This window comes from Rhipicephalus sanguineus, chromosome 11, assembly GCF_013339695.2.
Source record: "Rhipicephalus sanguineus isolate Rsan-2018 chromosome 11, BIME_Rsan_1.4, whole genome shotgun sequence".
Classification (NCBI taxonomy): domain Eukaryota; kingdom Metazoa; phylum Arthropoda; class Arachnida; order Ixodida; family Ixodidae; genus Rhipicephalus; species Rhipicephalus sanguineus.
In genome coordinates this window covers 89,610,259-89,636,963 of record NC_051186.1, presented here as the reverse complement: position 1 = coordinate 89,636,963, position 26,705 = coordinate 89,610,259, and the positions used below count along the sequence as shown (strand labels likewise).

Genomic DNA, 26,705 nt, shown 5'->3' with positions numbered 1-26,705 from the left:
ATGAGCCGTTTCGTTGAGGTTTGGTTGTTGGGAGTGGAAGTCTTTGCCCATGTGGGCAGGGAACCGCACTGCGGGGCGCTGCGCTAAAATTCTTCAGTGCCACGCAGAACACCAGCGTTCGATTCTGGCTCGAACGCTAATTTTATGTGAATACATTAGGTTACATGCGCTTTGTACCACACGCCAAGTTCTTCAAGGCCAGCGTCTCATGAGGCATTCAAGGCTTTCGCCTTTGTAACGTGACCCATCGCTTCGCACTGTCCCTAATGTACACTTTGAGCACTGTGAATGAAAAGAGACCCAGCGCTCCTCACAAGATTAAAAAAAAATCTCAGCCTATGGTAATTGTAAACAAGATGTTTATGTGCTTTATGTCTTGTACAAAGTATTTGCCATCTAGCAACCTCGAAAGCTAGTGCAATGAATTGCGCCTCTTTAGGGCTTTCTGTGCTGGTGGAGACATTTTCGGAAGAATGTTATGACATGTAGGATTGTAGATAGCGTGGCCATGACGTGCGACCTTGTGGAAATGTTCTCGACAACTCATCGATGGTTCGCGGCGCTCAAGATACATGTCCCAAACCTGCAATTCATACCAGGGCTTGCCTGTGAAAAAAAGTAAAATATTGTCAATGGCGAATACAGAAACATACTTCGACAGGAAATGTCTACAAGGTTATTCATATTAAATGTCATATTACTAAGCGTAAAATGATCAGCAAAAAATTGTGATTATATTCGTGGGCCGCTGACTCCGATACTAGAACCGGCGCTCCTGTCCCTATCTCAGGTAAGGCTGAGGAGTTTTGATACGGGTTTCAGCTGGAACGAAGCCTTCACCTGAGAGTTATCTGCGCAGGAGCCGCACTGCATCAAAATGTAAACAGGTTTCATTCAACATGTTTTGAGTACACATGTGTCTTCTGAGTGTGCGTGAAATATTATTCTGTATTCTTGACAAGAGTTGCGAAAGCGTTGTAGCCTTCATTTTTTTTTGCCGTTGTCTGGTTCACAGCAGAACATTTTGTAACAAAATATTGTATTTTAGCCCGCTCTTGAACTAATTAACGCTGGGCACAATCTCTAGCTTCCGGTATATTCATTGCCAGATGGTCCTGTCTTTTTTTCCGCAGCGTGGGAGTTAAATGATTGTGGGTAGCTTGCACCAAGTCACACAAAGCTAAGCACAGCGAAGCATGGGCCCGTAGCCGCTTGTACTCCCCGTCGGCCGACACGTCAACATTCGAGACGCACCTCTTCCTACTCGGGAGTACGCACGCAGGCTATGCACTATAGATCGGAGGTTGTACGCGATGTCTCCGTCGGTGGCGTGGCTCAGCTATCGCGCATGCGCGACTTGGTCAGGTGGTGCGGTATCTGCTCGCTAGTAGGCGTGATGCGTGCTTCCTCTTTCTTTCTATTTTTTTCGCTCTGTTTCGTAGATGTTCTCTCTGTCTCTTTCTTTTTTGCTGCATGTCTTTCTATTTCTCAATTTGTCAGACTCTCTGTGCTACGCTCTACTTTCTCCCCTCCTGCTGTCCGTCGGCCTCAAGCACACTTCCCTTTCCCACCCCCTTGCTACACTATACAAGGCTACGCTATACTCGGCTAGCTTGAGTGGTTAGGGCGCTCGCCTTTGCATCGACGGTACGCGGGTTCGAATCCCACCTCGTGAAGAATTTTTTTCGTCAAGAATTTTCTTATATGTTTTCGTGTGTCTGTTTTTTTCTCTCTTTCTTTCTCTCTCTCTCTCACTCTCTCTCTCTCTCTCTCTGTGCTCGTTCTGAGGGTTGTTACAGGCCACGCAGTTGCGGTGAGTAGTGGGGTCTGGCCAAATTCTCTGGCACATACCCTTTAAGATGATAGTTTTCTGTGATCGACTCACAAGGAACAATTTGCTAAGCAGCTTGGCTTTAAAAAAGTAGTCGTAGCTTCGTCGCAACCGCGGAGAAATGAATGCGAATGACACGAACTTGAATGTTTTAGGATATAAGGCTAACAGCTAACTTCTTTAGTAATAGACTTAGGGTAACACAACAAAATGCTGGGGTCAGTAAACTCGGTCAATTCAGCGAGCGAATCGACCTTCCTGTTGTCTGTGACTTCAGCGCTAATTGAGCGGGGAGAAAACAGTGTGTACAAAGGCATGCGCCGCCTGCTAATCGCTTTCAAATAGGGTGCACGCAAACGTGTCCGAGCGCTCAGAGTATGCAGTTCCCACAGAAGCCACGTACTCCGCCCTCCTGAATTGCCCACAGGCCTTTCACGCATCGGAAGGCAGGGGCGAAATGCGTCCGGCGCGTTTCGTATCCGCTCGAGCCACGAGACACCGCGGTCTTCGCATGCTTTCGTTCGCCCGTAGAACACTCAACGCGCGGTGCGATGCTATTTCCCTTGGACTTTATATGAGACCTCACCGCGGTACCGACGCCTACGGATAAAAACCGCCTGTAGTGTCCATATAATTGCTCTCGCAATAAGATGGGTTGGAAGCACAGTCCTATTGTATAGCCTGTGGGTTGCGATTCTTGGTAGCACAAACGTTCCTGTTAGCACAAACGTGGATTGAGGGGGCGACTTTGATAGTGCGAGAAGCTTATGTCTGAAGGAAATGTGCACGTTCAAGATGCCACTGAACACTCAAGAAAAGCGAGATGAGGTTGTGAAAAAAGATCACCAAGAATCAACCGAACACGGGAAGAAGCACAAAAAGCGTGCAGAAGAGATATGTAGCTATGTAGACATGTAAATATGTAGTTACGTAGATATGTAGATATGTGAATACAGAGAGCCATTCCCTGCGAAATGGAAACGGAAGTGTAAATAGCCGCGAGAGCTGTGAGGCGCCGGAAACCGATAGTCGCGAAGCGCATACTGCGACGAAAACGCAATATTACGTAGTCCAGAAGCCTCAGGAAAAGAAAGCCTGGTCATTAAACATAATTCTTTTTTTCTTCAGGCGGGTGGGATTGGGGAGGGCACAAGAAACATATTGCATTACACAAGTGTAGCTATTGGTGCGGCATGGATAATGAAATTAACAGCTTAATCAGCGATCCAGAAAAGCAATTTATTTCATTAATGGCACTAGACCTGGATGCATATACGCCTACCAATGTTTCATAATCTTAAAAGCTCGTATTACTCCACGCGTTCCATAATCATGAATTCACGGATTTTCGGAAGCGTTCTCGTACGGAGGCATCCACACTTGCTCAGGACTAATGTCTATGAGGTGAGAAGACGCACTTGTATTCACAGAATCGTCATGCTGTAGTAGCCTAACCTCAGCAGAAGGTCTCGTCTGCAAATTGTAAGCGCCACTGCCTGTTAAATGGTCCCTGTATGCTCCTTCGCTGAAGCTCACGCGTACGTGTTGCACCGTCACTTTCGGGCAGGTAAAGGAATGTGGTCCCTCAATTTAGTCAGATGTCTGAAGAAAAACCCGAGTGCGACTAACAGTTTTGGCAAAGCGTTCGCAGGCGATCATTAAAATAACAAAACAGAAAGGTTCATGACGTTGTAATTTGTTACTGCGCGCAAGGCGGCCCCGTGCAAAAACACTTCCTTCTGAACGAGACTAAACAATATACATTGTTGGCTACAATATGTGCGCACAAGGTGTAACATTGGCGAATGACTTAGGAAAGATAACGTGGGTATTTTGTTTTGGAAGCTGGCGGTCAGTAAATACGGTGATCTCGACACCAGCGTCGAGAGATGCACATCGCCTAAGCACTTGGTCGTTAACGAGAAACAATTTCACTCCACATCCCCTTGTGTTAGCTGTGAAGGTACAAACCAAAATCTAAACAAAGTGGCACTCCTTATATGTATCTTACGTTTTAACGACCACGCTTTGGTATAGTTGTAAAAGGCCTCTAGATCTGACGCCTCCCATGTGCTATATAATGATTTTGCAAGTGCATTGCATTAGCATTAATGTAACAAAGTATTATCAATACGCACCTTTGGGAAACTGAAGTAGCTAAGATGGTAATGTGGCACGCTACTACGCAACATGGCGCGGGTCCGTTTATGGGCCACGGATGCCACGTTTTCGTACAGTAGAAATGGATGTACACCCTTTCGCTTACATTTAGAAGAATAGACTGTTGGGCGAGTTGGTATTTCATTATCCCTTTGGTCCTTTTGTTTATACACGCACACGTGTTTTTTTCTGCCCTATATGTTTCTCGTGTTTTCAAAAAAAATCTCAGTTACTAGTATGCCCTTGTGTTGTTCCATTCTCCTTTTGTCGAAGTGTTTTTGCGCGCATTCCCTCCTAATAATCTTTCACTTACAGTTAGGTACTCGCTGAAAACTCTACGTGCTGTAAATTCAGGAAGCTGCATTACCACATAAGGGAGGCGCCCTCATGCCTCGCAGAAGAATAATGAAACAGCACGTAAGACGGGGCGGGATGAAGACACAGGCACTGCACTAACAACCAATGTTTCTTGCAAACCAACTGCAGTACAGAGGAAGCAGGTATCTGCGCAGATCTAGGAGACATAACCAAAAATGCATATTCAGACAAATGCACAGAGCCGTGTGTGTGTCTTCATCTCGTCCCGTCTTAAGCGCTGTTTTATTCTTTATATTCGGTGCACGAACCAGCCGAATCGGGCACAATCCTCATGCCTCATAATCAAAGCTTGGCTTTCGTGGGCGAAGTACCGTAAATGATATTAACGGGAAATCCTTATGTGCATTATGAGAAGGGTCAAGTGGCGAAAATGTGGTGTGCAGTACAATATGCACATGAGTCACTAGAAACCAAGCGTGCACATCGTGGCTTGACACGCGTGGGCAACGCGGTCACTCCGTCTGCACGGCATCCGTGTGGTTAAATGAAAAGCAGTCCTCATGCTAAGCGGCCACAATGCCAATTACCATCCGTTCGCTTCATCGATCGAGGCACTCGAGCTGCGCCTTCACGTCGTCCTTGCGGCGTTCGCGCAATCGAAAAATTCTAAAAAATACCCCCACCTCCGCGAAGGAAATGGTGAGGAAATGCGAATGCATTTCTTGCGCCGAGAGTACAGGGCGTAGTAATTTTAATGGCGTAAAGCTGGACACATCGACGCGCTCAAGTGTCTCCCTTTTGGGCGCCTCTTTCAACGAATGCTTCCTAGGTGCATTCGCAATCACCTCAGGGATGTTGCCACCGACTTCAATGCAGCACAAACGCGTTTAGAGCGCGCTGTTTTCAGGCAGTGCCAAGGCAGCACAAACGCTACAAACGCGTTTCAAACGCACTGCATTGGGGCGGTGGCGCAGAGAGTACGGCGAGCGAAGCGAGAGAGCGAACGGCGAGAGAAGGAGCGCGCGCGCCCGCAGCTGTTGCTATGGGAGAGGGAGTGAGAGCGGAGAGGCGCGTGGACAACGCCGGATGTTTCACATAGCCCGACTAAGAAATGCATTCGCATTTAAAAATATTCACCGATGATTATGATACTCCCTAATGCGAATTCTGAGCGCAGCTTCGTTTTGGGGCGACGCCAGCAGTGTTTGAAGGTTTGGCTATCCGCGGTTGTAGCGATATAACATACGTTACGCATTACCACATATACTGCCAGCTATAGTGTACTAGAATATTCTCCTAGTGGCGCGTCCACGAGGGAGGGACAATAGGCCGGTTGAAGCAAACGCCAGTAGACGCCACTGGTGGCGTTGCTGCGCCTTTTTCTAGTGCCGCCGAGCCGGTTCGGGCTGGTTTGGGCCGGTTCGGACGCGCTTTACTTCGTTCGTCTGTAGTGCGACGCTATACTTTAAACGTGGTATACTCGCGGACAACTTTTCTTGGCAATGAAGCGAAGACTACAGAGCCACAATGCACGTATCCTACCGCTAAGGAATGTAGTCCCACAACTGCGCCCGTATTTCCTGCGTGAGATAAATAAAATACTCCTTCATTCTCTACATGTAGCTCTTTGAGACGGAGCGCAGCGCACACAAGCGAGATATTCGTATTTATTTTACATTATACGCTGTCACTTTGCGTTTTTGCATGCATGAAAAAGTCGCGCCTTTTACCCGTACCTTAGACGCTAAGCAGTGTTTGCGTCGAAATGCAACGCTGATTGCGTGCACCCATCAATTTCCACGGCGTTACGAGACGTGCGCCAAACCGGACTACTTCGCGTAGCAGTACATGTGCAGACGCTCCACCCCCGTAGCTTTCCCTTCATTGCCAAGAAAAGTGGTCCGTGAGTATAGCACTTGTGAAAAAAACGGTGGAGGACTTGTTTTCGTTTTCTTTTAGGGGCGAAGCTCCTTAAGGTGGCACCCGTTCGTCCCTCGCAGTCGTCGTAGTAGTAGCAGTAGTAGTAGGCGTAGTCCGTAACAAGTCTTACGCTTTGACCTCCAAGGTGGTGCAGGTGGGAGATTTTTCCTGTGCATTGTGTAACAATAAAAAATTCGCAGCGTGCGCGTTAACTAAAAGCCGAATTCTTCTGTCTCTCATACCCCATTAGTAGCCATTGGCATGTTCAGTAGGAAACGTTAGTAGAAGTAGAAGTGTAAGTGTTAGCTAAAAGCCGACTTCTTCTGTCTCTCATTCCCATTAGCAGCCATTGTTTACCTCCAAGGTAGTGCCTGGTGAGATTTCTCCTGTGCGTGATTAAACAATAAAAATTTTGTTCAAAACGCCGTTGATTGATGAAATAAACCAACGAAAGACGCCAGATGTTTTGTAAAAGCAAAACGAAAGAACGCCAGATGTTTCTAAAGCAAAACGAAAAGACGCCAGCTGCTTAACGAAAGGCGCCAGATGTTTTCTAAAGCAATGGTTTTCTAAACAATGAAAATTCACAGCGTACATGTAAAATTAAAGTGAGCTGCAAGTCGTCATAACTCATCGAACCTTCTGTATAAACGCGCCCGATCTCACGTCGGTTGGGCAGAATTCACGGAAGATTCACGGTTTACCGATGAACCTCCGCAGCTTCGCCCACTCATCATCATTCACTCCGTGGATATGCTGTGATTTTTTTTTCTCGGACGCTCCTATGTACGATGCTAAAAAGAAAAAGAGAGTCTCGTTGTACGCCGTGAAATGGTGTAAGGAAACGCCGGAAAAATTTTGTTTAGATGCGGTTCTGTAACCGATAACAAAGTACAAAAATTTTATCACAATCAATGTGCGTCTGTCGAGGCCTTTATTTATTTGCACGCCTTCTGGCATAGGAACGCAGCGCAGACGTTGCTGTGCACTTTTATGTAGTTTGTGTCCAGCACGCGATTTAAATGTGACAGATATTGCGCCATAGAAGAAAAAAAAATCACAGCATATCCACGGAGTGAATGATGATGAGTGGGCGAAGCTGCGGAGGTTCATCGGTAAACCGTGAATCTTCCGTGAATTCTGCCCAACCGACGTGAGATCGGGCGCGTTTATACAGAAGGTTCGATGAGTTATGACGACTTGCAGCTCACTTTAATTTTACATGTACGCTGTGAATTTTCATTGTTTAGAAAACCATTGCTTTAGAAAACATCTGGCGCCTTTCGTTAAGCAGCTGGCGTCTTTTCGTTTTGCTTTAGAAACATCTGGCGTTCTTTCGTTTTGCTTTTACAAAACATCTGGCGTCTTTCGTTGGTTTATTTCATCAATCAACGGCGTTTTGAACAAAATTTTTATTGTTTAATCACGCACAGGAGAAATCTCACCAGGCACTACCTTGGAGGTAAAGAATGGCTGCTAATGGGAATGAGAGACAGAAGAAGTCGGCTTTTAGCTACCGCTGCGAATTTTTTATTGTTCAACAACGCACAGGAAAAATCTCCCACCGGCACCACCTTGGAGGTCAAAGCGTAAGACTGGTTACGGACTACGACTACGACTACGAGGGACGAACGGGTGCCACCTTAAGGAGCTTCGCCCCTAAAACAGGTCCATACATGCTGGGTTTGTGCAATGTATGATAAATGTTTCGAATACATACTGCTGAGGCGATGTCTTGAACTGCAATGAATCCACCGGTCTGTAGCCTTTTCGCTAGCAGACGACGTTGTCGATACTAGTGTGTTGACGTGGTTTTCAGAAACTTTCTTTACACTATACTACAGTAAATACAGTTTTTTTGTGCTGTAATAAAAGAATCCGTTGCATAAGGAACGCCTACAAACTCAGACAACGTCAAACGCACCGGGTCTAGTAGAAAAAGGCGCAGCGGCGGCACCTGGTGCCGTCTACATAAACGGACACGCGCGCTCCTTCATGGACGCGTCACTAGGAAATTGTTCTAGTACACTATACTGCCAGCGTTCGAATGCTACACGCAACCACGGCCGCTACATAGCAGCCATGGCACAACATTCTGTGCATTGCAGATGTCGCGAACCAAGCGAAACGCTGGGAGCCCTATTACTATAAGTGAAGCCAGCCGCTGTGCACGTGCCAGCTCTGCATGCGCACGAGCTCCGATCGAGGGGCAGCGCGCGTGACGGAGGAAGAAAGCGAGGTTAGAGGCCAGTGGCTCGTAATACCGACATACTCCGCGTTCGCTCTTTTAAAGACGATAGTCTTTCTTGGGGAACTTAAACGCAGAAATTTTGGTCTGTCTGTCTTTCTGTTTGTCGGCACGTCCCTCGATTCAGCCACTCGGCCAAACTTGAACCACTTGCACAAGGGCCAGCCATCGTGAACGGCTCACTAGGTTCATACTTGTGTACATGGTTGATCAAAAAGCAAACATTACGCATATCTGATGCGCAACATCACTAGGTAAGTATTAGGTGGTGTGTTCCTTTAATGGAAAATACGTAGATACGTAAGTCTAGAGACCCTAGTTTCTTAAGCTGCGCTGAAAATGCGACTGCGCCGAAACTTGGATTCCTCCGTGCCCTCTGCGCGAGCTCATTGTTGTGTTTCGGTTTCAGTTGGGTATTGCACTGTACGAGTGCCATGGGGCGCCGCTCTGGCATTCCTGCTTTACGCAGGCGACGTGAATATAAAAGAAGGTGTGGAGAGTACTCGTTGAGTGCGGACGTTTCTTCTCCTTCGGCGCTTCGCGCCAAAGCGCGTGTTCGGGCTGGCTGGCGTCCCCGCCGGTCGCGTTGGTCACTGCCGGTCTTGCCTGCTGCTGCGCCGGGACTACCAGCCCGCAACGCAGCATTCACGTTTCCCGACATATTGCCAGATGGCGTTCATATCTCACGCAGCGCATCTTCTATCGTCTTTAGACGACATTTGCAGCGAAGCACGCAGATACGCGGCCAATTTTTTCGTCCCCGTTTCTTCCCTTTATTTTTTTTCTCTCTCTCTGCTAATTTTTCTCTTTCTTTGTTTTTGTTTATTTCTCTTTTTTATTTCTGTTTCGGTCCTGCTCTTTGTTTTTCTATCTCTTTTTCGTGTATATTTCTTCCTATATATTTCTTTCTATAGTTTACTTTCTCTTTCTGTGTATTTTTCTGTCTCGATATTTTTATGTCTTTATTCCCTTCCTTTGTGCCTATTTTTCTCTTGCTCTTTTTTTGCTCTTTCTCTGTTTTGCTCTCTGTCGTCTTTATCTATTTTCCTGTGTGTTTTTTTTTCTATCTCTTTCTACGGTTTTATTGCTATATATTTGTATTTATTCTCTTTATTTCTGTGTATTGTATCTTTCTATTTCTTTCTATTGCTTTCTTACTCTGTCATTGTTAGTTTATCTCTATTTTCTATTTCTTTCTTTCTCTCTGTATTTCTCCCTCTCATTTTCACGTATTCGTTTTCTCTTGACACTCGCACCTGCTGTACACTGTAGTCGCCTCGCCTAATTCCTGCGGCACGTAAGCGGTCCCTCGGTTACGCCCCAGACGCCGACGGTGACGCCGCTCAACGCAGGAACGGGCGCGTAAGCTGAAGGTCAAATGAACTTTATTTGGTTTTGGAGAACCCCGCTCAGACAACCCCCGAAGGGGGGGGGGGGTCCGCCTCAGTTGCCGTCGGCGCCGAGGCGGGTAGTGGAAGGCCGTGGTAAGAGCTGAGCTCTAAAATGCGACTCCGCACTGTTCTCGCTTCTTCTTTGCGAAAGCGTATATTCGAGACGGTAATGAACATGATGCGCCTGCGGAGCAGGCCTCACGGAAACATACCGCTGAGTGGCGGCCTCTAGCATAGTATAAAGAAAGCAGGGTTCTCATTACTGCGATTACTGACGTCTTGTGGAGCGGAAGCTATATAAAAGCGAGCGAAAGCAAGACTGCGCATATATATGTTGATAACCAAAGCAAAATGATTGAGTAGTGCAATATTTAGTGAGAGATGAAATTGAAAGTTATGTGGAGATAAAGAAACCGAGTGAGTATTAGGTTCATTAGTGATAGTTAATTAGTTCACTTGGATGCTGATACGAATTGCAGAGTAGAATGGCGACACCGGATGCCATTCGGCTTTGAGGGCGATTGCATAATTCGGTTATTGCATAATTCACTCTGCGAGATCTTTTTCAGGCAGTGTTCCTGCTAAGTTCACTGATACAGTTCTTACAAAACAAATCAATTCTTGAACACTCACCGTAGGTGGTAGAAACTGGGGATATCTTGATGACAGCACATTGAAAGAGTTTGTCATAATAAGCAACTTTGTACACATATACCTTCGGTTTACCTGAAATGAGAGCGAACAATTTACCTTAATAATTGTATTTTAAAAACTGTCGATATCGAACATAGTCGGATGCAATTTTAGAATACCGGAGAGGCTCTTGCTTTCGGCAATGTTCTCCGGAGGCCGAGTCACTGCTATCCGGCTCATGACGTCACTCTGAAGCGCGCGCCGTGCAGACTTAGGTGCATGCGCCTTCGAGGAGAAAATGCCGCAGACTTCTCGAGTTGTATCCGGCTATAGTTCGCGCAACAAAGGACCTGTCAAATCACATTGGTTACTCTATCGTGCGATATTGGTAGAAAATGGAAAATGTTGACCTGGCAAGGAATATGTATTCGTGGCTGAAACAAACACGACGCAATTAATATAGGACACATTCTACCATATTTGAAACATAGCTTTGTCGAGTGCATGGAAGAACTGCTGGTAAGCAAAATGCGACTACGCATACTTATTAGAAATTGGAAGGCTATTCTCATCAAGAGTGCTCAGGCACCTGCTTGCATAAAGGTAAATGACAATCGTTCGGAGGTATAACATCATCACCAGTGATATTTTTTATAGCGATCACTAGGTATTACTAGTAGTATCATGATCACTTCTGCCACTAGCAGCATTACTGGTAGTAATCATTAGCGATAGTGATAGTGAATGAAAGGCACTCCTGCGCGCAAGTGCGATGGAACATAACCCAAATTTTCTTGGCGCATTTCGTACTATTGGACAATAATTATGCATGCACATGGTGTAGTTGCCGCTTTCCCAATGTTGTCGAGTTCTGTTATATATTTTCCTGTGCTCATGTGGCAGGAAGCGAATAATATTAGCCATATTCAAAGCAGCGACGGCTCCGTCCCCGTCTAGTTGTGAACGTCGGACTTGATAACAAAAAATGTGGTTTACCGGGAGGGCTAACGAATGAGGGGGATAGCAATGAATTGAAATAATATATGACGTAAGGCTATCAGCTAACATTTTTAGTCCAACCTCACGTCACTCAACAAAGCGCGGTTCTAAGGGAACACGGCCGCTCCCGCGACTGAAACGATTTTCGTGCTGTCAGTCTTCTGAACGCGAGGCGTTGAGAGAACGGCTCATATACTTTGTGTGCTCTCAACGCTAAGCGTTGAGAGCGCGTCAAGTTTACGAGTTGTCTCCTGATGCCTGTCCAGACAACGTGCGCGCCCCAGCGCTCGCGACTGCGGCGCTATTAGCAAAGTACAAGTTCCTTCTCGAGCGACGCAGCCCCCTGCCCCTACCGACGCTCTTTCGCCTGGAGAAAGACGGCCGGGACGTTTTCTCCCTGCTTGATGAGCTATGGACTGTAGGCCTTGCACCCTGGCTGATATTATTGCATGCACCCTCCGCGCGACGGAGCTGGCCGGCTCGTCTGATTTGTGCTTCAGCCGGGTGTGTCCCAGCTTTTTCGTGATTTTAAGGCGAAAGCCTTAGATGCCCCACGAAACGAGAAAGTGGACTGTCGGCGGCGTCAACAAAGGTGATGCGAAAAATCATCATGACGCGATGGCGTCACAATATCACGTCATCATAAGGTCGCGTATTACTAGAACTCGTGACATCTCTCGACGTCATGAGATTATCTCATGATCTCATGACGTCAAGCCAGGTGGGGCGAAACTTTCTGCTTTAGGTGCAGAAAGCGTTCGGAGGTTGTGGGGGGGGGGGGCGGTTGGGGGTGTTCAATAAATCGACTGCGAAGAAAAAAGAACGTGGCTGTCGTCTTCGACTCGTCCTAAGCCAATGCACAATGGACCCTGCGAGTTTTTTACTCCCGCGTAGTACAGTCGATGCGCGGGGCGAAGTAATCGATTTGGGCGCCACATTAAACATACAGCGAGAGTGACTGCAAACACCCACTGAGAGTGTCTATAAAATTGCTATCGCCATAAAATGGCTGCTCGTGTGTTCTGCCATATGGCGTAGCCTGCAACCTTAGCGCCGTGTGTGCTCCTGGGTGCTCGCCACCTGCCAGGGAAAATGTCAGAAACCCCAATACAATCTGACCGACATATTTGCCTACGCGCGCTCGCATACCAGATGCTCTTGACGGACACAATTGTTTTACCTCGTGACTTCTGATATCATAAAGCACTATATTATTGTCAAAACAGTGGAAATAAAATGTCTTCAGAATGTATGAGCACTAAATTGCGCAAAATGCATTCAACTTATACCTGATACTCCACAACATTAAATAATTTTGTGATTATCGTGAGAAAGGAAACACAAGGAATATAGTAATTTTGGTAGGAGCCTTAAGACGGTTCTGCTAAATATGCACAACAAGAAGGCACGACTTTTTCTGGAACAAACGCGTTTTTCAGAACTGAGTGCAATATAATACAAGACTGCATTTGCTGCTATATGAAGAAGATATTTCAAGTTGTACCAATACCTCTTGGACCGGCGTACATGCCAGAACTCTTTCGAAATTTACCCTCCATTTCCAAGGAAACTCTGCAAATCAAAAGATAATGTTAGCAGTGCTGTTCCAGTTATTGTGCAATTTGACAGTACTTATGTGCGGACTGATCGTAGTACATAAATTTGTATGCGATCCTTTCCTCGCTTTCCTTTTCCGGTATTGTTACTACACAAAGCCGTTTGCTGACGCTGGTGGTGTTGAACGTCCATATCGGTTCTCGAGTCTTTAGGAACTGTAAGAAAAAGAAAATTAGTGGCCAGAAAGTGCCAGGTCGTGGGACAAAGAGGTGAACAATGATTATGGTAAGTGGCTGTAAAAGGGCCTTAAAATTCCACGCGCTAAAGGCGCGTAAAACATATATATATATATATATATATATATATATATATATATATATATATATATATATATATATATATATATATATATATATATATATATATATATATATATATATATATATATATATATATTTATTTATTTATTTATATATAGTTATATATATATATATATATTTATTTATATATAGTTATATATATAATATATATATATATATATATTTATATATATATATATTAAAATCACTGAAGTGACATGATATGTGCGAAAAGGTATATGTTTATATATAGACTCAAATTATTTACATCGATGACGCTCGGAGTGAATAGCACTTGTGCCTCCTCAAGTCTTTTGTTTCCAAAGGCCTCTAGGCAAGTGCTTTTCTTTGAGAGAACAACCGCAGCAGCAGCCTCTGTTGAAAAGCCGTGCTGCGGCTGCCTGGTAATATAGCATTAAACATGTCACGTGGTCGTGACGTCGACGAAGACAGCAGTCAGTGTTTTAAAGATGAAACTGTTTATTTGACCGAACTTCTGGCCAGGAAACAGAAAATTAACTCACAGCAACACACATGGTATGCACTGATAGCTGCGGCCAGAGCGTCGACCGTCGATCAACTGACAAGCGGTCAAGCGCGTCGGCTTTTATACAGGTGCTATCGAACTTTCCAGCGATATCGCTGGTGGCGGCGTTATCTCTCGACAAAGCTGGAACATTCGCGTGCGGCGCGCAATCTAAACGGGACGTTCTAAAGCAACTGCGAAGCTTCTTACACATCGCGGCGCGGCCTGCGCTGCGCGTTGCCCACAGTCTTTGTGCGTGAAGCTTCAACTCATGAAAAATAAGACACGCGGCAATGCCCCCCCTCTGAAAAAGCATCGTCCCGATACTTAAAAACAGAACATGAATACATGCAATACTAAAGAAAACTAATAAAGCAAGCAAGCAAAGTCATCAGGTGCGTTAACGGGCATAGTACGGTTTAAGGCGCACCACATGCACGAACTCAGGTCGAGCTCGGCGCCTCTGAGAGTTCGTGATGCCGTCGGGGACAACCGCGTAGTCGAGTTAGCCGAGGCGTCGAAGTACCCAGTACGGTCCAAACTATCGTCGCAGCAGCTTCTCGCCAAGTCCGCGTTCTCGTATTGGCGTCCACACCCAGACACGGTCGCCGGGCTGGTACTCCACGAAGCGTCGTCGAAGATTGTAGCGACGGCTGTCGGTGTGCTGCGGGCGACTTGAAGGGTCCTTCAAGTTAGCTAGCCAACATAAGGCGTCTTGGTCACTGACAACACTGAAGGGCCTGCCATAGAGGTTGGGGCGAAACGTTGACGTAGCCCAGATGATGGCTAGGCATTAGTTTGCTGAACATATCGTAAGTAGGCATTACTTTTCTGTTGTGGAATAGTTGGCTTGTGCCTTGGATAGTGACCGGCTTGCGTAACTGATAACCCTTTCAAGCCCGTCAGTCTTTTGCACAAGGGCGGCACCGAGTCCTACGCTGCCTGCGTCGGTGTGTACTGTCGGCCGCAAAAGTTTGCGGGATCTGCAGCGCGTGGCGGAGCGACAGGAAACTGCATTGCTGCGTCACCTACCGTAATGCGGCGGGTGTTGAGGCGATCGGCCTCGGCGATTAGCGACGGCGCGTTTAGACAACGTGCCGTTGCCGGATGTAATCGCGGAGGCTGCGGCCGATAGCCTCAACACCCGCCGCATCACGGTAGGTGACGCAGCAATGCAGTTTTCCGTCGCTCGGCCACGCGCTGCAGATCCCGCAAACTTTTGCGGCCGACAGTACTTTCGTATTGGCGCAATCATTGAAATGCGCAAGTACGGGTGGTGTCCACAGGCGTCGTTTAATTTCTTGAAATGCTTGCACTTGCACCGTTTCTCACCTGAATTCCACGTTAGTCTTCGTGAAAAGCGTCAGGGGTTCGGCGATGCGTGAAAAGCTTTTGACCAAGCGTCTGTAACAGGCGCCTAAGCCGAGAAATCGGCGCACGGCCTTCTTGTCGGTGGGTGGCGCGAAGTCGGCGATGGCAGCTGTTTTCAGCGGGTCTGGGTGCACTCCAGATTGCTGATCACATGACCCAGAAACAAGAGCTCGTCGTACGCGAATCGGCACTTTTCAAGCTTCAGGGTCCGTCCAGAGGTCTTAACTGCTTGAAGTACTGCCTCAAGCCGCCGGAGGTGCTCGTCGGAGGTCCAGGAAAACACGTCGTCCAAATACACAAGACACGTCTGCCACTTCAATCCGGCCAGCACGGTGTCCATGACGCGCGGGAACGTCGCAGGTGCCGAGCAAAGACCGAAAGGCATGACCTTGAACTCAAAGAGGCCGTCGGCTGTTATAAAAGTGGTCTTTTCTCGGTCTCTTTCGTATACTTCGATCTGCCAATAGCTGGTCTTGAGGTCCATCGACGAAAAGTACGTCGCGTTGTGAAGTCGATCCGGGGTGTCGTCTATCCGTGGGAGGGGGTACACGTCCTTCCTCGTGATTTTGTTCAGGCGCCGATAATCAACGCAGAAGCGCAGTGTCCCGTCCTTCTTCTTCACTAACACCACGGGTGACTCCCACGGACTCTTGGACGGCTCGATGAGGTGCCCTTTGAGTATGGGCACCTCCTTGATCCGACATTGGTTCTGGGCAGATAAGTGAGGTCCAGTGTCCTTTTGTGCCCTGTATCCCAGGGGAAAATTTTTTCGCGGGCAAGGGGAGGCACGGGCCCAGTGTGCCCCCACCCCCCCTGGCTACGCCACTGCGTTTGCGCGAGAACCTTAAGGAGCCCCTGTCGAAGAAAAATCTCGGTTCGAGCTCGAATCGCACCCACGAATTCCGTGTGACAGTCGGGTATATTCTATGACAAAGCCATTGATTGAAACTGCTTTCAAAACAAGACCCTGTAGAGGTGTGATGTCGGCCCAACGTCATTTGTGATTACAGTGTTGTCTATTCGCTATTGTAACAATCTAATAAACATAATATATGTACTCCTATGACTCAGCAAGCTATGTATTGACAAGGGGTGCTCGATATCAGAGGAATGTTCTGGCGACCACAACTTTTAATATGCTCATCATTGCATTGTACCGTGCCTTTCGTTTCGATAAAATTGACACCTGTGCTTCAACCTGAGCGCTCCAGCTACGTCGGACAACAAGCTATTCTTCATGCGTGAGTGAAGTCGATGTGCCATCTGTGCCCACAACATGCGCGTAATTCTTTAAAAAACACGAAGAGGCAGATTCGCCTCCTAACGCTTGACTCAAAACAAGAAAATGCGGCGTAGGCTACTCGCTCACCGCTTAAGAGAAACTAGACTCCCACGATGCGTGGGATCTGCCGTAATGTTCTTGTTACCTTCGCATGGTGGGTAATAGTGTTTAGTGATTTATCGTAAAAGTTTAGCTGAATGCTATATGCATGTAACTTATGAAGTTATATTTTGCTTTTTAGAGTGGCGCAAATGATGCGGAAAAAAACTGCACAGAAAAAGCAGGAAATGTTTTCTGACGTATTTTGATAATATTGTTACGTGAAGAGACGAAGACTAGAGTCTGCAAACAAGTGTATTTACAGGAGAGTACTCGGGCAAGGCAGCGGCACACAACAGTCTCCAAGTCGTCGTCGTCGTCTTCAGCCTAATCGTCTTTTGATGTCTGTCCGTAGCATGACCCCCGGCGGTAAAAGCGCCGTCCCGGAGCTTTTAAAGTTAAGGGTCAGATACACTGGAGTAGGCCTTAAGTCGACTGACGTGCACGATGTCACTTGACACCGCGGCAGAAGGTGAAGGAGGACTGACCAGAGTAATCTCGTAGGTTACGGGTGTTACTTGGCGGATGACGCGGTAGGGTCCTGTGTATCTAGACAGGAGCTTCTCCGAAAGTCAAACATGACGGGAAGGAGACCAGAGCAGCACGAGCGCGCGCCAGGCGACAACCGTGCGTCGCGGTGGCGGGCATCGTAGTAATGTCGATGTGTGTCTTGCGAGGCAGTCAGCCGAGTACGGGCAAGTTGGCGCGCATGATTGGCAAGTGCTATGGCATCACGTGCGTACTCGGTAGCTGGGGTGGCAGCCAAAGAAATAACAGTATCAAATGGCGGGGTGGGTTCACGACCGTACAGTAGATAAAACGGCGAAAATCCGGCAGTGGCGTGTCGAGAAGAATTGTATGCGAACGTGACGTAAGGGAGAGCAATGTCCCAGTCATGGTGGTCATTCGACACGTACATCGACAGCATATCCGTGAGGGTTCTGTTGAACCGCTCGGTGAGACCGTTCGTTTGCGGATGGTATGAGGTTGTCAATTTGTGCTGAGTGGCGGAGGAACGCAGAACGTCGGCGATAACTTTAGAGAGAAAGTTACGGCCACGGTCAGTGAGTAGCTGTCGTGGAGCGCCATGGAGCAAGATGATGTCATGTAAGAGAAAGTCCGCGACGTCGGTGGCGCAGCTGGTGGCGAGAGCTCGTGTTATGGCATATCGGGTAGCGTAATCAGTCGCCACGGCTACCCATTTGTTCCCGGTAGATGACGTAGGAAAGTGGCCGAGAAGATCAAGTCCAACACAAAAGAATGGCTCCACGGGAACGTCGATTGGTTGGAGATGACCAGCATGGTATATCTGGGGCGTTTTGCGACGTTGACAGGAATCACAGGCAGAAACGTAGCGTCGAACAGAACGGAGGAGACCGTGCCAATAGAAGCGACGGCGGATGCGGTCGTACGTGCGCGATACACCTAGGTGTCCTGCAGTTGGAGCGTCATGAAGTTCAAAAAGAACAGTTCGACGTAATTGTCTCGGTATGACTAGAAGAAGTTCCGGCCCGTCTGGATGGAAGTTACGACGGTATAGGACACCATTCTGGAGGACGAAGTCGCGCACTGAAGCGTCATTGGGCGATGTCTGCAGATGGTGGATGAGTTCTCGCAGCGAAAGGTCGCGTTGCTGCTCGTCTGCGATGTTCTCGAAAGGAGATAGAGAAAAGATGCCATTGGGTGCGTCGTGGTCGGTGTCTTCGGCCTCGTCTACCGGATAACGGGACAAGCAATCGGCGTCCATGTGCAGGCGACCAGACTTGTAGATGACAGTACAAAAATATTCTTGAAGGCGTAACGCCCAGCGACCAAGTCGTTCGGTAGGGTCCTTCAGTGAAGACAACCAGCAGAGCGCGTGGTGGTCCGTTACGACTGAAAAGGGTCGGCCGTATAAGTATGGGCGGAATTTCGCAACCGCCCAAACTAGGGCCGGACACTCGCGCTCCGTGATAGAGTAGTTGCGCTCCGAAGCTGTGAGGAGCCTGCTGGCGTAGGCGATGACGCGATCAGTACTGTGTTGTCGTTGGGCTAGTACTGCGCCTATGCCGTGCCCACTGGCGTCGGTACGAACTTCAGTCGGCGCAGAAGGATCAAAGTGGACCAGAACGGGCGGCGTTGTAAGCAGCCGGATCAAATGAGCGAACACGGAAGCTTCGGCGTCGCCCCTTATAAATGGCACCTCTTTTTTCAAAAGGTCAGTAAGTGGTCGTGCTATGTCCGCGAAATTTTTACAAAGCGGCGGAAGTACGAGCATAAACCAATGAAGCTGCGTACATCTTTAGCACACTTGGGAATCGGGAAATTCGTAACAGCGCGGATTTTGGCTGGGTCCGGCTGTACTCCATTGGCATCCACGAGGTGGCCAAGCACTGTAATCTGGCGACGACCAAAGTGGCACTTCGATGCGTTAAGTTCCAAACCGGCTCGGCGAAAAACTTGAAGGATTGCAGATAGGCGTTCTAGATGACTCGCGAAAGTGGGGGAGAACATTATAACGTCGTCCAAGTAGCACAGACATGTGGACCACTTGAATCCTTGAAGGAGGGAGTCCATCATGGATTCAAATGTGGCCGGGGCGTTACATAGTCCGAATGGCATCACCTTGAATTGATAAAGACTGTAGCGGCATCTTCATCACCGCTCACGATCATCATCACCATTTTACCACTTACGCGCCGCGCCTCTCGCGCAGCTAATGCTCGGAGAGCTCGAGGCGCGAGTAGTACAACGTGCTCACGCTCCTGGGGACTGCACGCCGGCAGCCGCTGCCGCTGTACTTCTACCAGGGCCTTCTAATAAAGTAGCGAGACAACGACACGGCCACGTTGGCCGCCGTCACGTCTACCTCTCTCGCTACAATTGGTGACCCGGAGAACACGCCCTTCGCCGAGCGGCCCCGTGCCATGCTACCGCGACTCTGCCCTCCAGTTCAGCCGTTTCACCCGGCCTACCCACGAGCGTGGTTCTGGCAGCTCGACGCCTGCCTCGCGGTGAACGGCGTCACCGCACAGCCACTGATGCACGATATCCTGCTTGACGCCCTCCAAGCTGAGCTGCGTCATCTGTCCGCCGCGTCGTCATCCAGCCCGCAGCCATACGACGACCTCTGCGCTGCGGTGCTGGCTCGCTATGGCGAGACGTACCGCCCGCTACCAGGGACCCGTGAGTTCCGGGTTTCCCCTCCGCCAACGCGAGCGGTACCATCCGGCCCGCAGCCCTCGCATGACCGCGACCTACCTTCCCCGGCTACGTCTCTATCCACCTCTCGTCCGGCCACCAGCGCAGTGGTTCCCGCGCCGGACGACCCGCCCGACGATGTTCAGGATCCCACGCCCGAGATTTCCGCGCCCGACGACGTTGCTGCTGCCACCGACCAGACCGCCACAAGCCGCGTTTCTTCGACGCCCTCGGCCGACGGTCCATCAGGCATGCCAGCCATCCGCCCGTCGTCCCTGTCCTCGCCGGCTCTCGATACGTCCCTGACCTCAGCTTCCACACTGGCTACCTTGCCGCACGACCTGGAAGCTGACACGGACAACGTCTGGCCCGCTGTTCGCCCCTCGCTCGCGGTGGTTTCGCCGTCGACGGTACCCGAGCACGATCTTGCACCGACTTCCAAGCTCTGCGCCTCTTGCCAGCAGCGATCAGCGTCGCCATCGACGTCTACCGCAGCAGAAGTGCGTGCCCCTTATCAACTCCGGTCGGACCTGCAGGACGCTGCTACTATGACGGAAGCGCCTGAGGACGAATTGCCTGGTTCGCCGATGGCAGAGCAGCCCGCACATGCCACGCCTGCCGCAAAGGCAGACATCCAACACGCCGACCTACGCACCAGCCCACGTGTGCCGGGCACAGGCGCGGGCACACGCGCGCTGTCGGAACCTCTAGCAGAGCCTCCGCCTGCGGTGTTCCATGACATCCCTCCTCCGGAGTTCTTAACGGGGGTCGCGAACCAGCAGCGGTGTACCTTGAATGCAGGCATGACATTCGACACGGCGAAAGCGTCTTCTACCGCTGCCCGACGCGCTTACCTACCCCGTGCCGTACACCTAATCACTACTCGCATTGCGCGTGGCATGGTTCTGCAACCACGACGTTCCCGCGTCCGTCGACTTGTATACTCGTGCCAGCACGTCCGCCGCAATGCAAACGTGAGGTCGGCATTGCGCCGCCACCGACGTCTTCATCACTACCCCCCCACTACCCACGTAAGCGGCCAAGTCGACCAGTTGGACATCGCTCAGGTCACAATGTCCACGTACCGACATCCGCGCCAGCGCTGTGCCCGCATAGGAAAAACCCATCGCAGCAGCTACTCGTCGATGGTTGTTCGTCAAGGCTTCACTGTGCCATTTCGCATTGTTTCGCGCACATCGCCCGCACCGGCCCCTGTGCACCCGCCCTCAACTCCATCTGCAGGCACCTCTGCCAGCCGCGCTGACTCGCGCCACCCGGTTCGCTACCGAAAGGCACCATCAAGTCGTCGTGGGACCCGCCTGGGCACGACCCCAGCGTACTTTCGCCCAGTTCTCCGGCCGCTGCGCTTCTCCCAGAACCGCCCGCCAGAGACACAAGGGTTCCCGATAGTCCTTCACCGTTGACGACCTGGACTGCCCACGGACATTCTGTCTCGCGTCACCAGCCTTGTATATACGCCCCCATAGTTTTTCATTTCGGCTTTATTTCTGCGGGGGGGGGAGTAATCTGTAGCGGCATCTTCATCACCGCTCACGATCATCATCACCATTTTACCACTTACGCGCCGCGCCTCTCGCGCAGCTAATGCTCGGAGAGCTCGAGGCGCGAGTAGTAGAACGTGCTCACGCTCCTGGGGACTGCACGCCGGCAGCCGCTGCCGCTCTGCTTCTACCAGGGCCTTCTAATAAAGTAGCGAGACAACGACACGGCCACGTTGGCCGCCGTCACGTCTACCTCTCTCGCTACAAGACCATCAGGTGTGATAAAAGTGGTTTTCTCGTGGTCCATATCATCCACAGCGATCTGCCAATAGCCAGAGCGTAGGTCAATAGACGAAAAGTAGCGAGCACCATGTAGGCAGTCAAGGGCGTCGTCAATACGAGGTAAGGGGTAAACGTCCTTTTTTGTTACTTTGTTGAGATGCCGGTAGTCCACGCAGAATCGCCACGAGCCGTCTTTCTTTTTCACTAAGACAACGGATGACGCCCATGGGCTGCATGATGGCTCGATGATGTTCTTGGTGAGCATGTTTTTGACTTCTGCTTGAATCACTTGACGCTCTGCGTGTGACACTCTATACGGACGCCTATGAACAGGAGCGGCATCGCCAGTATTTATGCGATGTTTCACGGTCGTAGTTGGTGCCAAAGGACGGTCGTGAAGATCAAAAATATCGCGATACGAAAAGAGAACCCAGTAGAGGTCGTCAGCACTCTTTGGGGGTAGATCTGGCGCAATCATTTTCTTCAGGTCGTCGAGAACAGATGCGGCGGACTGTGAGTTGTCGGTGTGCTCGGTAGTACCATCCTCCAACGTATGATGCTATGGAGGGATCGCCGAAGGCGCTGATATGTGCCAAGGATATCCCTCGTGGCAGCACTTGCATTGTCAAGCCAAAGTTGATAATAATAATATCTGGGGTTTAACGTCCCAAAACCACGATATGATTATGAGAGACGCCGTAGTGGAGGGCTCCGGAAATTTCGACCACCTGGGGTTCTTTAACGTGCACCTAAATCTAAGTACACGGGCCTCAAACATTTTCGCCTCCATCGAAAATGCAGCCGCCGCGGCCGGGATTCGATCCCGCGACCTTCGGGTCAGCAGTCGAGCGCCATAACCACTAGACCACCGTGGCGGGGCAAGCCAAAGTTGATCACCGGCAAACATGTGCGATTGGATGTAATAGATAATACACAACGAGGCACTGTAATACCTTGGTAGAGAAGAACATTCTTGACAGGAGTCGCAATGTACTCCCCGTCGGGCACTTGTGAGGATGGTACCAAGTCAACGTAGGTCAGAGCTGTGGGTGGTAAGCGAGCGAAGTCTGCGGCGGTTAGGCGAATGGGAGGTTGCACAGGGTGATCTCGAAAAGGAAGGTCAAGGCGGAGAGTACTGGTAGAGCAGTCTATGAGCGGCGAATGAGCAGAAAGGAAGTCCAAGCCTAGAATGACGTCGTGGGGGCAGTGGGCGAGTACGGTGAAAACAACGATGGTAGAGCGATCGGCGATGTCGACTCGAGCTGTACACATGCCAATTGCACAAGCTGTTCCGCCGTCGGCGACACGGACAACTGGCTTCGCGGCTGGTGTTAGAACTTTCTTCAGGCGAGTCCGAAGATTAGCACTCATCACAGATAAATGGGCTCCCGTGTCGGCTAGAGCACGAACAGGAACACCATCGATGTGTACTTCAATGAGGTTCATATTGGGCGAAAGGGTCAGTAGAGGATTTGGCAGCGTAGGGAGCAATGCAGCGGCACGTCCGGGCGCTGCATCATCTAGTTTTCCGGTTGAGAGCGAGCGTTGAAGCTTGGCGAATTGGAGCGACGGGGCTGGGGTGAGCGGGACTACCGGCGTAGGGGCGGAGGTGAGCGTGAGTACGGGCGGCTATGAGCAATAGATTCAGTGGCAGTGTGATCTCTACGTGCTGTAGAGGGACGGTAAGAGCCATAGGCGCGGTTGTAGCAGTGTACGTGTGCTGTGCAGGAGAGTTCCAGCGATTGCGACAATGCCGAGAGATGTGTCCCATCCGGTGGCAGATGAAACAGATGGGCCTGTCGTCAGCAGAGCGCCATTCAGCGTTGCGGAAACATGGTTGGAACTGGGTTGGTGAAGGGGGTGCAGTCGGAGGATACGGCCGAGAGTCCACGTGATTTACCGAGCAGACAGAGTGGAGTCCCATGCTTGCAATCTCCTGACGGAAAACTGCCTGAATCATCGAAACCAGAGCTGCAGGAGGAGAGCAAGTGCTGGGCTCGCAGGTAGCCGGATAAGCAGCTTCAATTTCTCGTCGCACAATTCGGGTAACGTTGGCGTCGTTGCTTGTAGAACGGGGAACATCGGCGCAGGACGACGTCGGCGCGGTGTTAGGCAAGCGAGCAAACTGCGGAAGAATGAGCTTGCTTTTAGCGAGTTCCAGGCGCCGGCATTCTTTGATGACCGCATCAACAGTGCACACGTTATTGAATACGAGCAGGTTGAACGCATCATCAGCGATACCCTTGAGAATGTGAGCAATCTTGTCCTGTTCCGTCATGTGCGGGTCAACTGCACGGCATAGAGCCAAGACGTCTTGGATGTACATGACGTACGGCTCTGTTGACGTCTGCGCGTAGGGGTCGACAGCGCCTTCTTCGCAGCGAGCTGGCGACCGTCAGGGTTGCCGAACAACTCTCGTATCTTCTCTTTGAATAGATCCCAACTTGTCAGCTCAGTACCATGCGTCTATTACCACACTCGCGGGGTGCCGTCGAGGTAGAATAGCACATTGGCAAGCATGAGAGTAGGGTCCCACCGGTTACCTGTGCTGACGCGTTCGTAAAGGCTGAGCCACTTGTCGACGTCTTGCCCATTGGCTCCAGAGAAAACACCAGGGTCACGAGGAGCGGTGACGTTGATGTACGTCGCGTTGGCGGCAGGTGTTGGAGCCGGCGTGGTCGGCGCATTTTCCAGAGCCATGTTCGAAGGCTCAAGGTGGCGTCCACTGCGAAGCTTCGTGACGAAGGGAAGTACTCAGCACGTCCACCAAAATGTTACGTGAAGAGACGAAGACTAGAGGCTGTAAACAATTGTTTTTACAAGAGAGTACTTGGACAAGGCAGCGGCACAAAACAGTCGGTTGGTTGGTTGGTTGGAGCCTACTAATTCTGGCACATACCCACTCTGGGGGATTGGCCAAGAAAAATTATTGTAGCCATGGATGATAATTACAGTAATTTTTTTAACCTCCCTATTACTAGAGTACAAAAAAACGCGAAGATACAGAGCAATCTAATTACAAAAAGGTAATATAGCCTATGAAGGATAATTATAATAATTACAATTTTGAGCCGACCAGACAGCTGTGTTTACCTGACTCGACCAAATTTGGGTCTATGACTTACTTTTAATGACATTTCATAATTATGTCGCGAGAATTTTTCCAGTATTTCTTAGACCTTATGTTGGAATACGTTTAGTTGCTAAGATGAAATTACACACAGCATCAAAAATTTCTCTATGACAATGTCCCAAAACAGAGGCACCGAAATTTAGAACATTTTCTGCAGTTAAATTTAAACCAATCTCCAAATCGTCGTCGTCGTCTTCAGCCTAATAGTCTTTTGATGGCTGTCCGCAGCAATATAATAAATACTGCATATATCTTCCAGAGAAATGCGACGTAACGTTGACTGATTTGTATTTGGAACTAAGAAAACTTAATATTTCCTTAATGACGGCCTTACAAGAACGCTCACACTTATGGAAACAATTTGCGACTAGCTACCCGTAGAGCTTACAAGTATGAGCATATCGTTTGCAGTAAAGAGCTGCTGCATCCAGGTACATATCATTATATGAAGAAAAGACATCACTTCATTTTTTTGTTTGCATGTCAGGCGTACCACAGGGTAATACGTGAGATGTGGAGGGGCGGGAGTAGAGGAAAAAAATCTGCCGTTCTGAGTTCCTCTAATAACTATATGATGCCTCATTACGACCGCTTTAAATTCAGCGAAATTCGTTACCACCGCGATATGTACGAGGTCTTTCCAGACTTGTGGCATTTGTAGAAAGAAAGAACTGCTAGGAGGTTTTTGTACGAGTGATTACCGGATATATGGCTTTCGAACGACAATGAAGCGATATCGAATGGACTGGACTGATCAATGTATTTTCTTATGGCGAGGAATAGAAGAACTCCTAATAAATACACAAACGTGAAATTTTATGGCTAGGGGCAAGATGCGGAACAAGAACCTAAGTTTTTACTGTAGTAATACCTATCTTAGTCGAGTAATTCAGGTAATGAACCTTTTGTGTGATTCTGGATAGATTCAACAGCATTAGCATTAGAAAGAGGGCGAGTATGGTTTCAGAAGAAAGACGGGGACGAAAACCATGATGATTATGACCGAAAAGGTTGTTCGCAGACGAAAAGCGCGCTATATTCGAGTACATGGTATGCTAATAGTTTCTTCTCTTTTTAAGAATTTATTCTGTGAACTACGCTCTACGTGTTGACGGCGAGTTAACTGCACAAAACATGTACACACGATTACTGAGAATATTGTAACAAATAGTTCTCTGCTCGAAATTATTGACAGCAATTTACCAAGCACAACGCCGTAACAACTAAGTAGGGCATAAAATGTTTTTGCAAGCTGACTCTTCCTAGGCTCTTAATTTTCCCTCTGTATATCCCTTACGGGAGAGCCTTTCAGAAAACTATTCCGTCTCTTCTAAACCTTGTATACGCCAGGACATCACTCACTATTTCAGCGAAAAAAATAACGAAACGAGCAGACTCATTGCGAATGCGTGCCGCGCATCCTCTAATGCCCCTATGACACTGCCTGGCAGAATTTCAAGCACCAAAGTTAGGGCGGCTATCACTAGCACACCTCTACATGCAGATGCGAAACTGTCGATACGCAAGTCATAACATTGGGCGCCGTCTGAACTGAAAGGACCGACGAGCCTGAAGTGCAACTGCAATCATTTATCATGTTTCAAACTGTGTGATAAAAAGGACGGCGTTAATCGGCGCCTGTACGATTGTACTATTGCTGGCACACAGGTTTAGGTTCCGTTAACTGAACAGATAAGGCGGTATAATTTCCGCCAACGTAATCACAACGCTTGATGATCAAGCGAAACGAGGTATAGGCAACAAAATTTACATCTCACCCCTTGAAGATTGAAGTCCCCGAAAAAGACTGACTGGCTAGTTCCCAACATATAGCATATGGTAAACAGAAGTACAAAGAGGACGCTCTGCGTTCTCATTATTCTACTCTTGAAGCAGCCTTTAAACACACGAAAT

General features: G+C 49.0%; 1 protein-coding gene across 1 annotated transcript; it reads right to left on the bottom strand.

The window, feature by feature from the left end:
- Positions 1 to 348: 348 nt before the first annotated feature.
- On the bottom strand, positions 349 to 26,705 carry LOC119373783 (uncharacterized). The gene is made up of 5 exons (XM_037643839.2): positions 26,570 to 26,705; positions 13,133 to 13,272; positions 13,011 to 13,072; positions 10,502 to 10,594; positions 349 to 606 (listed from the first exon to the last, which is right to left on the bottom strand). The coding sequence occupies exons 1-5, from the start codon at positions 26,666 to 26,668 to the stop codon at positions 413 to 415; spliced, it is 588 nt and encodes a 195-aa protein (XP_037499767.1). The 5' UTR covers positions 26,669 to 26,705; the 3' UTR covers positions 349 to 412.

Coding starts and splice junctions, on each gene's coding strand:
- LOC119373783 (XM_037643839.2), bottom strand. CDS start 26,668: ATGAGAACGCAGAGCGTCCTCTTTGTACTTCTGTTTACCATATGCTAT. Junction 13,273..26,569: donor GGGACTTCAATCTTCAAGGG/GTGAGATGTAAA, acceptor TTTTTCTTACAG/TTCCTAAAGACTCGAGAACC. Junction 13,073..13,132: donor TACGATCAGTCCGCACATAA/GTACTGTCAAAT, acceptor TTTGATTTGCAG/AGTTTCCTTGGAAATGGAGG.